The 15,375-nt window shown below is 60.7% G+C and overlaps 1 protein-coding gene across 1 annotated transcript; it reads right to left on the reverse strand.

Moving 5' to 3' along the window:
• Window positions 1–559: 559 nt before the first annotated feature.
• AQP8 (aquaporin 8) lies at window positions 560–14,935 on the reverse strand. Its single transcript, XM_083799400.1, has 5 exons — window positions 13,570–14,935; window positions 10,450–10,576; window positions 9,373–9,587; window positions 8,309–8,443; window positions 560–8,155 (listed from the first exon to the last, which is right to left on the reverse strand). Exons 1-5 carry the CDS (start codon window positions 13,824–13,826, stop codon window positions 8,113–8,115), a joined length of 777 nt encoding a protein of 258 aa, XP_083655526.1. The 5' UTR covers window positions 13,827–14,935; the 3' UTR covers window positions 560–8,112.
• Between the last annotated feature and the right edge of the window lie 440 nt (window positions 14,936–15,375).

Below are 15,375 nucleotides of genomic sequence, written 5' to 3' on the forward strand. Positions count from 1 at the left end.
TCTGGGGAACCACCCGGACCAGCAGCATCACCACTGCTGGGGCTGGTGGCAACTACTTCCCTCAGTACCAACAAGGTCTTACCTACTTCAAATGCTCTCAGACCACTCTATCCCCCATGCCCATCCATGACTACATTTTGAGACATTTTCTCCATGGCCAGTTTAGCTGGAAAAGCCTTTTTTATTAAGCAAGAGCCCCCCAAACCATCACATGATCCCAGGACCTGTGGCCTGGGGAATAACATCGGGAGAGGGGCCTCAAAGCAGCCAGAGCTGGGACCAGCAACCGCCAGCTCCTGGTGGTAATGCAGGCAGGACAGGCAGACAGACAAAAGAAACCTGTCTATATGAAAGAGGGATTTTGCAGCTCAGCATCCCCTGCCCAACATTCAGGTGTCCTCTTTCTGCAGAGCCTCAGCAAGGCCGGGCTCTCAAGGCCCCCCCTCCTGCCCCGGTTTGGCAGGAGGGACAAGTGCCCCCGCCCCGCTTGGTGCTGCTGTGGCCGCGGCGCTCTTTGCTGTCATTTGTGCCGTGGCTGCAAAGAAGAGGAGACAGTCATGCGAGCACCAAGGTGCCAATTACACTTTCATTAACAGCCGATGTATTTCTTTATCAGCCCTCTGCTTCTCTGTACAATGTTGATCATTTTGATGGAGCATTTGTTTTAATTTCCCAAATGAGGAAGCAATCTTGTAAATATTGTGCAGTAATTAAAATGGCTATTTATTGTGCAGCATTCTGGCTGCTGCCAGCACACAGCCTGATTAGCATTCCCCTTCCTCCGAGCCCTTGCTCCCACCCGTCCTGCTGGCTCCAGCAGCCCCTCTGCCCAAATCTGGGCACCCAGCGACCTGCAGCCAAGCCCCACCACCCCGCTCCGTCCCACTGCGCTGACCCTCGCTGCTACAAGGCAGCCAGAGGTTCGATGTCCTCCAAGAACCGAGAAACCCAGCAGCAGCGAACAGCAACAGAAACTCCTGTTTCTGAAACAAAACCCCTTCCTCAGGTTCTTGCTGGTGGCAGTGGGCTCAGCCTCTATGGGCAAACCTCTGGGACGGGGCAGATTAAGAACAATCCGCAGGAGACGCAAGCCCCTCAGAGGGCCAGGAGGACTCAGCCCCACCACAGGAGCACACCTGGGTGCTGTCCCAAGGCTGGGAAATGCCAGCGGCAGGCTCCGTGCTGGGTCGGCACCAGCTGGCGCCTTGGTGGCTGCCCTCAGGGGGGATCGGGGTGCACTGTCCTGCGAACAGCTCTGCCACCCTGCTTGGGGCTGGGCAGAACAAAACCGCAGCCAGGAGAGAGCACGGGCTGTGCATGGCCAGGGGAATGCTGAAATTTCTCTGCGATGGTTCCAAATCCTCCTCCGGGTCTCCATGGTGACCAGCAGCTGGCTCCCGGCGCTGGGTGCAGGGCTGGGGCCGGCGGGGCCGTGCCACCGGGGGGCACAGCGTGGGGACAGGCAGGGGGGCAGGGGGATCCCACGGCCTGAGCAGGGGGATCGCGCACCCACCGCCGGTACTTGCACCGATTGCGAGGCCCAGGAGTTACGTGCCTGAACTGGGGCTTCCACCCCTGTCACATTTGCATAAGCACAAATTAGTATCTGAGGCTTTGTCTTTGTGGCTTCTGTTCAATATTTCCTCTCCACAAACAATCACACTGGCAAAAGCCAAAAAAAAAATATCACTTGGAAATAAACATCTATCTGAACCCATCTTAAAATACAGCAAAGCTGGGCAAAGAACCACCTCGGTGCCACGGAAAGCGAGGCTGAAATTGCCGTGCAGGTGGAGAGGGGCTTGGGAGGAGGACAGGGGCCGGCCCTGCACCGCTGCGCTCGCGTGCGGGGGGACCCCGGCCCCCGTGCCCCAGGCCCCCTCCCGGGAGGCACGCTGGTGCCGACTCCTCTCCAGGGAGCCCAAGTGGGCTGCGATGACTGAAAGCGAAAAGAAATTAAAGATCAATAAAATGAGGAGTAAAAGCAGAAGCTGGGGGTGGGAAGCGGAGCAGTAACCACCCCCACCCCGGTTCCCTTCCATCTGGGGTCTCTCCCGCGCCACCACGGGGTCCCAGAGCAGGGACGGTCGGGTTGGGTCCCCAGAGCAGAGCTGGGGACACCCCCAGCTGCCCGAGGGACGGGTCCCCATGGGGCACCCCCAGCACCCCGGCTGCTGTCCTCTGCTGAAACTGCCAGAGTTTTTCGTGTGGTGATGATGCTCGAAAGTGCTCTTTGCATATATGCTAATGGTTGGGGAGGTTGCTCTGGCATTTGTTCCTTGGTCTCCACATGCAGAGCAAATAGAGCAGTGCAAGGGCAGCCACCCAGCCTCGGGGTGCATCCCTTGGCCCCACGGCACCATCCAAGCACAGCCTGCAGTGAAGGGCATGAGCTCGTCCCTGCACCCACACCTCTTGGACCCTGCTGATGGCGTAGTTTAAAAGCTTCCCCAGCATATATTTTAGACTCCCACTCCCTTTACCATCGCCTCTCTCCCCGTCTCCTACATGCAGATGCCAGCTCACGCACGGTGCCAGCTCCGCACGTCACTGCCCACCTCCGCTGTCCGCCCCCGCGCTGGTGCCCACACAGCCCCCACCACCCTCATCCCTGGGGCACCCCGGCCCCACGCCAGGACGCATGGGGGCTCCCCAAAACCTGGGGCAGTGAGCAGGGAGCTCCCAGGGCTCACGCGGAGATGAGAAGCTGGAAGAGACGTGCCAGCCCAAGTGCGAGCTGTCAAGGAAGTCGTGCCAGCCTGGCAGACGCTCTGCCTGCCCCAGCAGCATGCGGGGCGCTGCTGCCCCTGCTCCGGGCGCCCCAGGGCTGCTCCCCTCCAGGGGCAGCTCCTCTGCTGCCAAAACGGGCACCTGCCCTGGGTGCGGAGGGTCGGGGCTGCGCTGAGCTCCTTGCAGCCCCGGGGGGCACGGCCGTGCAGCAAGATAGGGCTCAGCCGGGGGGGGGCGGCTCAGCCCCGGGACGCAGCTCCAGCACAGGGATGCAGCCGGGCCGGGCAGGTGGGACGTGAGCGCAGGTGCTCATCCCCAGGAGAGGAGGTGGGCACAGAATGTCCCTGCGTTGGGGGCTGCTCATAAGAGCCCCTGCCCTCATTAGCAGTTGGGACTGCGATGGGGGAACCCCAGCCCCAGCTGCGTGTTCATCAGTGACCCTCATTAGCCTGACAAGCAGGGCTGCGGCTGGGGGAGCCCCAGATCAGCCTCACCAGACACTTTGTTCCTGCAGGGGCGTCTGACCTGACCCCGCTGCCAGCCCCCGTCCTTGCTGCACAGCCCTGGCCTCGGCTGCTGTGTCGGTCTGCAGCAGGAGCTGTGGCATCGGGGTCCCCTGCTCTGAGTCCATCAGCCCCTGCAGCCGGTGCCTTCAGCCCAAGGGACAAAATGAGCTAAAAGAATTAAATCACCTTTTATTTTTAAGGTGGTGATTTTTCCAGCTGTCGGCTGGCAAAGAAAACCTTTACAGAACAGCACAGTGAGAATTCCCAGAAGCTTTCACGGGGCATGTTCCAAAAAGCATTCATCCATCATACTCGGCTGCAGCCATGCTCTTGGCATCTTGATGTGCTGCTCCTGCTCAGGGAGGCCGTTATTTTCAGATGAGGCTTTGGGGGAGCACACAAGAAACCTGTAATCCTTCTAAGGGCAGGATCTGAAAAGAAAACATTTGGGGCTCCTCCTTTCCTTGGCTCCAGGGTGAGCGGCACCAGGCGAGTGGCGGGAGGGGAACAGGGAGGTGGTTGTTCTGCCTGCGAGTGAGAAGCTTTCTGTGCGCGGAGCGCGGCTGTGGGCGGTGTGGGGCCAGGAAACATCGCCCTGGCCACCAAGCTCTGAGCCCCGGCACGGGTGCGGCGTCAGTGCCCCGCTGCTGCCCAGCTCCTGCTGGTTTGTAGCCCCTAACTCTGGAATCCCTGTCCCAAGGGCCGCAGCTGTGGTGGTGCTGGGCAGGTCTGAGAGCCGGGAAGGAGAAGCTCAGCCAAATTAACCGGCTCATTAACTCACACATTTGCACGCTGCAGCTCAGCTCTTCGCAGCATGATGCCGACCCCAGCAGCCACCTCCCACAGGGCCACCAGCCGGGGCAGGCAGCGGCCCCTGCGCGGGGAGTAGCGGGGGGCAGGCACAGTCAGGGCTTGGTGTTCGTGGTGCTGAGCACAGGTCGAGCCCCTGCGGGGCCGGGTGGGTGGCATGGGCTCGGAGCCAGTGGGCAGCGGGTGCTGACGGCCAGCCCGACCACAGCCGCTCCTCCTGCTCGCCCTGGTCTCCCCGGGCTGTCCCCTGCACGCAGAGTGGCACCGAGGAGCCCGGCCGCAGGGACAGAGCTGCTTTCTTCCCCCGGTGAATGATGAACCGGGGTGTTCATCCCCAGTGAAAGAGCTGCAGTGTGAGGTGCCGGGTGCCCACAGCCCCACCCTGCCCAGGGCCATCCCCACAAATGCCCTGCGACCAGTCGCACCCAAACAGTGACGTGAGCCCCGGCAGAAAGCGCGGCTGCCAGCAGCTGAGCAGAGCTGCGGAGCCTTCTGGCAGCTCCTCTGGACCAGGCGGTGCCTTGGGCTCCCCTTCGGTGCTTTGCATCGCGGAGGGCTGTGGGTGGCGGTGGCCTCGCCAGCTCCCAGCGGCAGCAGCTACAGCCCCGACCCGCCCAGGTGCCCGCAGCACTGGTGGGTGAGCCCCTGCTTGGGGGGGGGCCGGGGGCAGCCCCCTCCCCGTGGCACGAGGGGCCTGGAAGGCGCCAGGCAGGGCCCGGCCATGCGGCAGATCCACGCGCTGACAAAAACACGGTGCAGGCCTCTGGCCAGGCCTGACGCAAATTTAATTGAATGGGAATGAGATGTGTTTTATGTCCTTAAAGCACATTAACTGCTTGGAAGTTAATTGGTATTTAATTAGCATAAATTAAGCCCTTTAATAATACTCAGGAAAAAACAACGTGCATTACAGATGCTTTATTAAAAGTCACCCTGACAAGATAAAATGAATGTGCTGAACGCATCACCAGCAAAATACGGAAGGACATGTGGATGTGCATGGGGCACCCCATCTCCTGCCTCCTGGCCTGCGTGCGTGGACCGTGACCGGCAGCGCCGCCGCCCCTACGGGACAGCGGTCCCCAGCCAGGGCACAGCACCGAGCCGGGGCACAGCACCGAGCCAGGGCACAGCACCGAGCCGGGGCACAGCACCGAGCCGGGGCACAGCACCAATTTGGGGCACAGCACCGAGCCGGGGCACAGCACCGAGCCGGGGCACAGCACCGAGCCGGGGCACAGCACCAATTTGGGGCACAGCACCGAGCCGGGGCACAGCACCGAGCCAGGGCACAGCACCAATTTGGGGCACAGCACCAAGCCGGGGTGGTTCAGCACCAAGCCGGGGCGCAGCACAAAGCCGAGGTAGAGCGTGGCGCCAGCCCCAGCTCCCGCGCAGAGGCAGCTGTAGCTATAAATGTGCTTCCTGCGGGTGCTGCGGGCCGTGCTTCCTCTCGAAAGGGGAAGGTGGTCGCCCTGCCGCTCCCAGGGGCCTGCAGCCTCGCTCCAGCAGAGCTCTGCCCCCCAGACAGGGGCTGGGGCCGCTCAGGACCCCCGCGGTGCCTCCCCGCTGCCCCTCAGCTCCCACACCCCTGGGGAGTCCTCCTGGGGAGGAAGCAGCGGCTCTGCTCCTTGTTTGGTTTGGCATTTTTTGTAGCGTTGCCATGACAACCGTCCCGGTGACATCTTCACGCTGTTTGTCTCCTCCTGTGGGTTGCATCATTTTCCTTCCTGAACCAGCAGCTGCCTTCGCCCCGGCTCACCTGGGCCCACGCGGCCCCGCGCCGGGTGCGCGTCCCCCTGCCCAGCCCCGCACGCAGACGCACGCGCTGAGTCAAGGATGCTTTCGTTCTGGCATTTCCTCGCTGCAGCGTCTCTACCACCTTGCCCTTTTTAAAAATAGAAAAATACATCTTGGTGCATGTGCGTGCACATGTGTGGGTCATTTCCTGGGCTGGGAATAAAGCAAGCGGGCTGACAACAGAGAGGTGGCATTGTGCAGCACTCTGCCAGGCCATCAGAAAGCTGGGAATGTCCTTCCTGCCCTGCCAGCTGCTGTGACGGCGTGTGACGGAGCAGCCTGTACAGCAGGGTGAGAAGGACATGCTTTGCGCTGGGGCTTCCTGGGGAGCTGGGGGAGGCGGAGGAGGGCGAGCAGGCAGGGCCCTGCACACCGCTCCTGGCAGGGCAGGACACGCGTTGCTGCACCACGGAGACGCAGCTCTGCCTGCCTCCGCCTGGCCCTGTCCCACTCTTGCCCTTCTGGCTGTCCTCAGGTCACCCGGCAGCCCCTGCCGTGCCCCTCTCCCTCCCCACACTCACTTGCTCTGGGTCACTTCCCTGTTCATTTTCTCTCTCCGTTGCCCGTGTCCCACCCCATCCCAGTGGGGTTTGCCCCCAGGACCACAGTGCTCGTTTCTGGACTGGCACCGCACCCTGCCCCGCTGCAGGCAGGGGACACCTGCCCCAGGACAGCCCCTTTCCCCTGGACAGACACGGGGCACCTCACACCAACACTCGTAAGGGCTGGAAAAGCAATAGGCTCTGCACCCTCAGTCACTTTTCTAAAACTTCTCAAGACCAGCCTGCCTTCCAGAGACATGCTCAGAAACCGCTAACAATGCTAAAAGTTACAAAATGAGGAGTGACTAAACCCAGGTACCTTTAGGTGTGCACAGCTCTCCTGGGAGTATTTGCAGAAACACTTGTGTGCTGCTTTATCACCGAGCACAGCCTGCCGAGCCTTCGGGGAGGGGTCACTGCCAACACCCCCATCCCCAGGGAGGCTGCAGTCGCACGATGAGTCAGGGCAGAGCTGCTGCAGGGACGGATCCCAGCCTGACGTAGAGCTGGCTGCGCTGGCTGCTCTCGCCGTGCCCACACAGCTCCATCACGCTCCCCATGCTGACTCCAGCTCGTGGCAGCGGGGCCCCCCTCCCGGCACAGCCCCCAGTCCTCGCCCCCAGCCCCAGGGGCAGAGCCACCTGTGCCCCGAGCTGGTGCTTCGCCCCCAGCCCTCCTGATGCCGACATATCTCAGAAATTGGACTCTGTCACCAAGCCTCATTTCTCCCAATAATCCTGCCTGCAGCCGGTGTGGGCCCTCCTCCCATCCCCATTTCCCTTTATGCTGTTTTGCTCAGCGTGCCAAGAAACCTCCAAAAACTAAAGCTGGTGTCCTGGCACACAGCTGGGGGGAGCAGCTCTGTTGTCACAGCCTGTGAGCTAACGCAAGCGCTGCAGAGCCTGCAACCAGCGCCTGGCTTCAGGCAGCGCTGCTGGCAGCAGGACGGGCAGGGACCGGCTCCCCATGGTGGTGTCTGCAGCAAGAAGCCCAGAACGTGTGCGAGGGAGGGGAGCTGACCACAGCACAGGCTGGGGGGGGGCTCCCATGGGCTGGACAGGGAGGGGACGCTGCAGGGGACAGCAGGGATGCTGCAACAGGAGCCACAGACGTGCTGAAGGAGCAGGGAGAGCTTTATGGTGCCCTCACCACATTTGGGGCCAGGCAGCTCCCGGCAGGTGCATGTGTGAGGGCACACAGCCAGGAGCTGCATCAAGCCTCTTAAATAATAGTCATTAAGAATTTAGAACTCTCTTAGTGCCAGCACTGGTGAGCCGTGCCACGCTGCTGCTTCACTCAGCTTTTCGCCGCCGCGCTAGTGTTACAGCAGGCTCCTTGCTTGGCCACCCGCGGCTCCCCCAGCCCGCCCTGGGGAGCAGAGGGGGCCCTGGGAGCAGCAGCAGCACAGGGGGACAGAGCCGGGGGGTGCCACAGGTGCCCAGACGCAGCCCTGGCAGGAGGGACGCGGTGCTCGGTCAGTGCCGTGGTGCTGGTGCCAATCAGAGCGTGGTTGTCTCAGCTGCACGCTCGTCCCAACAGCGTGCTCCCGCAGCAGCAGGAGGTGCCTGGGTCGCTTTCCATGGTGTGTGCAGCGTCGAGGGAGCAGCCTTCCCGCAGCGGGCTGGTGGCGGAGCCTGGGGGGAGGCGGAGGGGCTGAGGGGCTCATGCTGGGCGTGCTGAGCGTGGCCCACCGGCAGGCAGCACGCGCAGTCGCGTGCCGGGCCTCACTTCAGGAACAGGCGGGTCGTCCGGTCACCGATCAGGAGCCTTTGGGGAGGTAAAAGAGAGAAACTCAGGGCTGGCATCTTCCACGCACGCTTCCAACAGTGAAACACAGAGACTGCATCAGCCCGGCCCCACAAGGAAACGAGGACCGGACAGTCAGACACGTTGGGTTGGGAATCAGCAGACGTCACGCACCTCACCAGCGCGCCGACAAGGAGCCCAGCGACCATGGGCCCTACCCAGTACACCCAGTGGTAGTCCCAGTAGTTTGCTACCAGAGCTGGCCCGAAGGCTCTGGCAGGGTTCATGCAGGCTCCGGATATCGCACCCCTGAAAGAGAAACAAAACGGCTGCTTCAGCTGGTCCTGCCCCAGGTCTGCTCACTTCTGCAGGCGAGGACACGGGGCAGGAGCCGCTGCCGTGCTGCAGCCCCGGGACCAGCCCAGCTCGGGAGCCCCGGGGCGGCCGCACGCTGCGTTCGCTCCTGGTGCTTGCAGCCCACAGGGAAAACCCAGCACGGTGCGAGCGAGGGTGCCGAGCCTATTTTGGGGCTTACCCAGAGCCTGGATTTTACACAGCGAAAGCTCTGCGCTGTGCGTAGGTACGGGAGCCAGGCAGAAGAGACAATAGCATTTACAGATTAAAGAAAACTGCAACAGATAAATATTTGCACTCGAGGTTTGCGCAGTGTTTAAATAAGAGCTCTGAATCCCGCTAGAGGGGGCACTGCCTTAACTAAACAACCCATTAACATTTGTAATTGTGTGCACTCGTTATCTGATTGCAGTGACATAAGACACAGGCTGCTCGCCCGAAACGCCTGCCCGCGCCGAGGCCGAGCTTGGCAGCGGTTCTAACAGCCGTGAGGACATACAGCGAGCAACGAGCAACGGCTCCAGATAAACTGCTCCTGTTTGCTCAGGGCTTCCTACTGTAAACACTGCCTGGGCGGCCGTTCGTTTTTATCAGCCCTAACAGGTAATTGGAGAGGCTGGTCTGGTGAGAGGTATCCACGTGCTGGACTCGAGCCTCCAGCCTCTCCACCACCTTTTTGGGGTGTTCCCGGGAATTCCCCCCACACCCGTGTCAGCGGGGCCAAACGTCTGATTTGCCAGTGTGGGATCGCCATCCCTGCAGCCTCGGGTCCCCTCCTGGCCCCTGCTCGAGGTACCGTGCCTGTGCCCCGGCTGCAGGAACAGAACTGGCTGGGCTCTGCCCGGGGGCTGCGCCCGCTGCAGGGAGCAGACTCGTGAGCTCACCCCGCCAGGATGTCGACCGTGACCGTGAGGCCGATGCAGAAGGGTGCCAGAGGGGTCTTGGTTTCCTCGTTGATGGCACCCATGCAGACCGCGAGCACCAGGAACGTGGTCATGACGATCTCGCCCACCAGGACGGAGGGGATCTGCTCATCCGCCGCGATGCCGCTGAAGGCTCCTCCAGTGGCGTTGGCGTAGTGCTCGTCCGTCGTCACGGCCTGTGGTGGGGGGAGCTCTGTTTGTGCCCTCCACGCTCCATATTGTGGGCTTTACCAGACATATGTGCTCACTGTCAGGACAGCGTGGGCGGGCATAGCTCCAGGTTAAAGAGGAGCTAATCTCATCACTTTCCTCCTGAAAGCCAGCCCTAAGCGCCTGGCAAATATAAACTCATTAGAGGAGGCTCTTAGTGTCTCCTGAGATAATGAGCCAGCCACGCTCTCTGAGAGCTTTGCTGTGCACAAACAGCACCATGCTGCTCGGTGCGGACCACCTCAGACTCTGGAAATGGGCAACACCAAATTAAATTAACGTTACAAAATGGTGCGGCAAGCAGAAAAGGCAGGCAAACACTGCGTTAAAGTGGCTGAAGCTGCAGAGGTGCCGTGCATTGCTCTGTGCCTGATTAACACGGTATAATGAACCTCTGGGGAACAGCAGCCGTGGGGAATTAATTAGCCGAGCCCCAGAGCGCTGTGCGGAGGCGGCACCCCCACACCTGTGCTGGCACTGCTGGATCCGAGCCTGCAGCAGGAAGCTAGCTGTCCCAGGATGGAAGTCAGACCATGGAAGACCTGGGAGGAGAAACCAGGTGCTCTTGCCCCAAGCACAGATAAGCCCCGCACCCATGCAGCAAGCCTCCGCAGTGCTGGGTCGCCTTGTGAAAAGGCGTGCTCTGAATTACACGGAGAATCGATGCCTGCAGTGCCTCTCATCCTCGCCATCATGTGTGCTGCTGCTGGAGACCCCTGGGCCATGCATCAGCTTGGGGCAGGCAAGGCTGACCCTGGCAGAGCAGGAAGGTGGTCCCTGCACCCCAGCATTTGCCCATGATTAAGGAGACCTCCCCGGTGTCTGTACCTTTGTCAGGCTGGCTCCTATTATCCCTCCGCAGAGCTGGGAGATCCAGTAGGGAATGAGCATCGTGATGTTCAGCCCGCCGACCAGCCACACGCCCAGGGACACGGCCGGGTTGAAGTGACCTCCGCTGCAAAGGAGAGAGGAGCCTCGGCACGGGGCTCACCCCAAAGCGGGGCTCTGCCTGCTGCCTTGCCCCGGCCGCCCATGGGGTCCGGCAGTCTGAGCGCTGCACTCACTGGGGGCTAGAGCTACGAATGCTTCTTTAGCCCTTCCCATGAGGAGGTGCTGTGTACTGCAGGGGAGCAGGATCTGGCCATTTCCCTCCTCTGCAGTCGCTCTTTGGAGAAGCAGCATTTCCATACACAGCCCCCTGCAGGCATAATGTGCTTGCAGGGCAGGAGATGCCCTTGTGCAGTTTGAAGGAAAGGGTTTGGGACTCTCTCAGGAGACCACCAGGTCCTTCCAGGAGCTGTCACAGGGGTGGTGGGTGCAGAAGGAGCCCTCCTGGCTTTGCAGCACTGCAGGCTGGGGACACACCAAGCCCTGGCCTGCTGTTCTGCTCCTCTGCTCAGCTGCACAGCACGGCACAGCAGAGCACAGCCACCCGCTCTCTGGAACAGCTCCTCTGAGGGCAAGGACTCACAAAGGAAAGTGACTCCTGCTTGCACCCTCAGGGCACCCATCCCTGCAGCTCTGGGTAAGAGGAGCAGCAATGGCAGAGCTGGTGCCGGCACTGGGAACCGCTGAACACCCTTCCCCGGGCTGGCAGCCTGTGCCCCAGCAGCACTCAGCGTCAGCTCATGCAGCCCAAATCGAAGACACGGAAAGCAAAGAGCCTGGCTGCTGTTTGCCTTTGCCCTGATACGAATCTCCTTCGCCTGCCGCCGTGACACTTTGCCCCGTGCAGGACACGCGTCCCGCAGGAAGGCACAGGGCAGGGAAGGCGCCGTGCCAGGCTGGGGCTGTGGCCACCTCCCGGCCCCACGGGCACCACTGCTCTGCTGGGGCTCCCAGCGCTCGTTTCCCTCTGCTCGGAGGGGGACGTGGAGGCACACAGGCAGCCCTGGCCCCTCTGCCCAGGCAGCGGCTGCTGCTGGCAGCAGAACTGGCGTGTGGCTGAGGGATGGCACGGGCCTCCCTCCTTCCTCACTGGGGTTCAGAAACCAGAGAAATCCACCAGACGAACAACGGTGCCCTGGGGTCTCACGTCTGCCTGGGAGCCCTGCGCCCCCCTCGCCCTGCAGCCACCCCAGAGCACCCGGCCGAGCCCCGCAGCAGCAGGGCAGTGCTGTGCCCAGGGCTCGCCCACGCCGCAGCGAGCCCTCGCCTCCTGACGGGCCCGAATCATTCGTCTTGAAGACCACATGCAAGACAAGCTCAGATACCTTTTAATTAAAACAGATTATCATGGGACACGCATTAATGAACGAGTTTCATAACCAATCAGCCCTAATAATAATTGGTGGTAAAGCCGATGAGTCAGAGTGTCTAGGAGCCATAATTACATCTTATTCTTCAGCTATAATTAAAGACTGATCATATGACAGCAAAAAGTTGCGTTGTTTGAGCCAGTAAGGTCCCAGCCGGGAGGGTGCCTGTGAACTGCCCCAGGCAGGGCGGGAGCCGCAGCGCTGCAGGGACTTGTCCAGGAGCGGGGCTGGAGCAGCCCCGTCCCACCAGCACGGATGGGGACAGCCAGGCTGCTCGCCTCTGCTCCCCAGCCGAGATCCAACCCCATAACCCACTGCAGGGGCTGCAGCCTGTCCTACCAAGAGCACACATCTGAAGCCAGGCTCCTCTCCAGCCTCGCTGGCCACACATCTCTGAAAAAAAACTGACTTTAGGCTAAAACATCTCCCTGCCCAGGACACAGACCCAGCTCCTCCTAGCTTCAGCACTACGGGGCTGTGAACATCCCTGTGTGGTTCAGCTGCTTTTTGGGAGCCGCTGTCCCAGGGGAAGCTCGTGCAGGCTGTGGGCAGGCGGGCTGCCCATCGCTGCCTTCCTCACTCCTGCTCCCTGGCTCCTGGGACAAAGCCAGGTGCTGACAGCTCCCATTTCCACCACCCCCAGCTGCCCAGTCGGTGCTGCACAGCCCGGGGCAGCCTGTCACGCTGTCCTCAGCATGTCCAGCCAGCTCGGTGGCCATCACCTGGGGACAGAGGTGGCACAGCCCGGCTCCTGCTCAGGAAGGGAGGCTCACCCACATCAGCTGGCGGGCCAGCAGTCCTCACCGGGGGGCAAAGCGGAGGCAGAGGTAACAGCTAGGAGCTGCCCTTCCCATGCCAGCTCCTGTCCCATCGGTGGGACTGGGCATGGCCCCGGCAGAGGGGGAGCCTCGGGGCACCTCCTCCTGGCACAGAGCTCGGTGCCGCTCCCCTGGCTGCAGCGTGGCTGTGAGGGGGCTGGGGGTGCCCGGGGAGCTGGGCTCCTCTGGGACACGTGCCCCCGGCTCGTGCGGTGGCAGTTGCACAAGCTTCACCTTGGGGTGCAATTCCATCCTGAGCAGGTGCTGGTACAACACTGTCCCTTGGCTCACACACAAGCCTTGATGAGCAAAGCTCCCTAACCCGGGGGATGCTTCCAGGGGGGCAGCCCCGGGGCCCCCTATCCCTGAGCTGCAAGGATCTGGCTGGGAGATGCACAGAGGGAAGGGAGCGAAATTCCACAGGGACCATTTCAGCTTCTCCATTCAGGATAAAACTCTATCTTAGAGTCAAACAACACCTTTTTCTTTTCTGAGCAGGTTTGTCTAAACGTTGCTTTAGAGGAATGAAAACCATTTGTAAATGTAATACAGGTATTTCACCTGAAAATACACCGGGGAATAGCATACTTGGGTCAAAATGCTTCATTCTGACATCCTTCTAAAAGGAAATGCCTAAGCTTTCCCAAGAGATACTTTTGATTCAGTTTTGTCTTTTTTTATTATTTGTTAAGAAAGGCTAAAACCAAAACGTTGCAACCAGAAGCCAAACCACTTCCCCCAGACATTATGCCCCCACCCACCACCTGAGCGGACGTTGCCATTAACCAAGAGGCACAATGGAAGTGGGCATCCCCTCCACCCACGCGAGGGTCCCCAGTGGGTGCAGCAGCAGGAGGACCCCAGCCCCTTACCTAATGTTGCCCAGGACGGCGATGGTGAGCCCCAGGGCCAGCCCGTGCGCCAGGGCGGGCTGCAGCCGCCCCGTGCCCCCGGCATCCTCCACCACGGAGAGGCAGCCGATGAAGATGAAGAGCGCGCTGCCCAGCAGCTCGGCCACGCAGGGCTGGACGTAGCGCTCGTACCAGTGGGGCTTCGCATGCTGGTGCTTGCTGTCGATGTCCACCATCACCTCCTTCGTGGAGGGGCAACCGCTGTCAGCAGCAGCCATGAGGGGAGCTGGAAGAAAGCAGGCAGAGTCCTGGTGGCAGCCGGTCCCTTGGGTGCAATCAGGGACCTGCCCAGGGACTGGAAACCCTGGCTGCCCACGTGGGTCCTCGAGGGGCAGCGCGTGCTGGAAGCACCAGACTCTGCTCCTCGGGCGTGCCGGGCACAGCCGTGGGGAGATAGAGGCTGCTGGCACGGGTGCTGAGCAAGGCTTCCTCACCGGGTCGGTGCAAACAGCCCGGAGGGAGGAGATGCCCGTGTTGCCCCCGGGGGACACTCACCCTGCGAGAGCTCGAAGCTGGGAGTGCCGGACGCCAGCACAGCCCTGGTGGGGTGCCGGGGGAGCACCGCGCTGTCCAAGCTGCTGGAAAGCTCCCCCTGCCCTGAATGGGGAGGCAGCGGCTGGGAGGCTCTAAAAAATGGATTGGATTTGCATTGTTAAAAAAAAAAAAAAAAAGAGGGGGCAATAAAAGCTGATAGGCCAGCCCCCAGGAATATAAAACCTCTTTATCACAGTCATTCCTTGGTTCAAGGTTTTACTTTTTTTTTTCTTTACCTGGTGGTTTGTTTTTCTTTTTTTTCTTTTTCATTTTGTTTTGTGGTGTTTTTTGTTTTTGTTTTTGTTTTTGTTTTTGTTTTTTTGTTGTTGTTGTCATCATCGGTCTAGGGTTTTCTGCCAATGTGCAGGATGCAATTCCTCCCATGGTGTGAGCTGTGGGTAGCCAAAATGCTAGCACCTGTTTGAAGCCCAGCTGGCTTGCTTTCCTGGGCAGCCTGCTGTTGCTGCCAGAAGGTAGGATGTGTGAGAAGCCCACAACACTGCCTGCACAGGGGCATGCATGTGTCCAAGAGTTCCCCAAGAAATGGGGAGAAAGCCTTTCCTTTCCTCTGCTCACCAAGCACTTGAAGTCCATGCTTCTTGCCAGGGCTTAACTCTCCGTGAGGAAATGGAATCCAAGCCCAGGCTTAACATGAGAAATGTGGGCACCAGAGCCTTCAGTGCCCTTCCTGGCACAGTGCTATCGGGTGCCCCAAAACATGTGCAGAAGGGGGGTAATGGGGTTTTCCTGGCTGGTGCTCAAGGAGCAAGCAGAGCGCTGCACCCCGGGAAGGGGCAGCAAGCCAACGCGCTGCGGAGCCAGCCCAAGGCTCGGAGCAGCCTCTGGGTTCAGGCCTGGGGGGCAGGCACCCCCTTCAAACACCACCCCATGTCATTATGCTGGTGGTTTGTATGGCACTGACTCTGTGTTACTGCATTAACACCAAAGGGCTTTAAAACCTTAAGGGCGGGATTGGCACGGACAGACCTTGATGGCAAGGGTGTCCAGGGATCCACTGGCAGCTTTGCAAGCTGACATTGATCCAGTACCAACTCCCTTATGCCTCCCCACTGCAGAAGGGATCGCTGCACAGAAATCCTGACCCAAGCCCCAGCGGAGGGCACAGAGATGCCACCAGCACTTGAGATGGGGCCAGGAGGCTGCAGCGTGGCAAGAGACCCCGGGGGACCGCTGTGTTGCTGCCAGGGGCAGAGCAGGCACAGCCCTGGTGGC

The sequence above is a fragment of the Anser anser genome, assembly GCF_964211835.1.
Source record: "Anser anser genome assembly, chromosome: 15".
Lineage (NCBI taxonomy): Eukaryota > Metazoa > Chordata > Aves > Anseriformes > Anatidae > Anser > Anser anser.

Excerpts from the sequence above, each read along its gene's own strand:
- AQP8 (XM_083799400.1), bottom strand. The coding sequence starts at position 13,826 with ATGGCTGCTGCTGACAGCGGTTGCCCCTCCACGAAGGAGGTGATGGTG. Across the intron at positions 8,444-9,372 it reads ACGGTCGACATCCTGGCGGG|GGGTGCGATATCCGGAGCCT; the intron begins GTGAGCTCACGA and ends TTTCTCTTTCAG. Across the intron at positions 8,156-8,308 it reads CTTGTCGGCGCGCTGGTGAG|GCTCCTGATCGGTGACCGGA; the intron begins GTGCGTGACGTC and ends ACCTCCCCAAAG.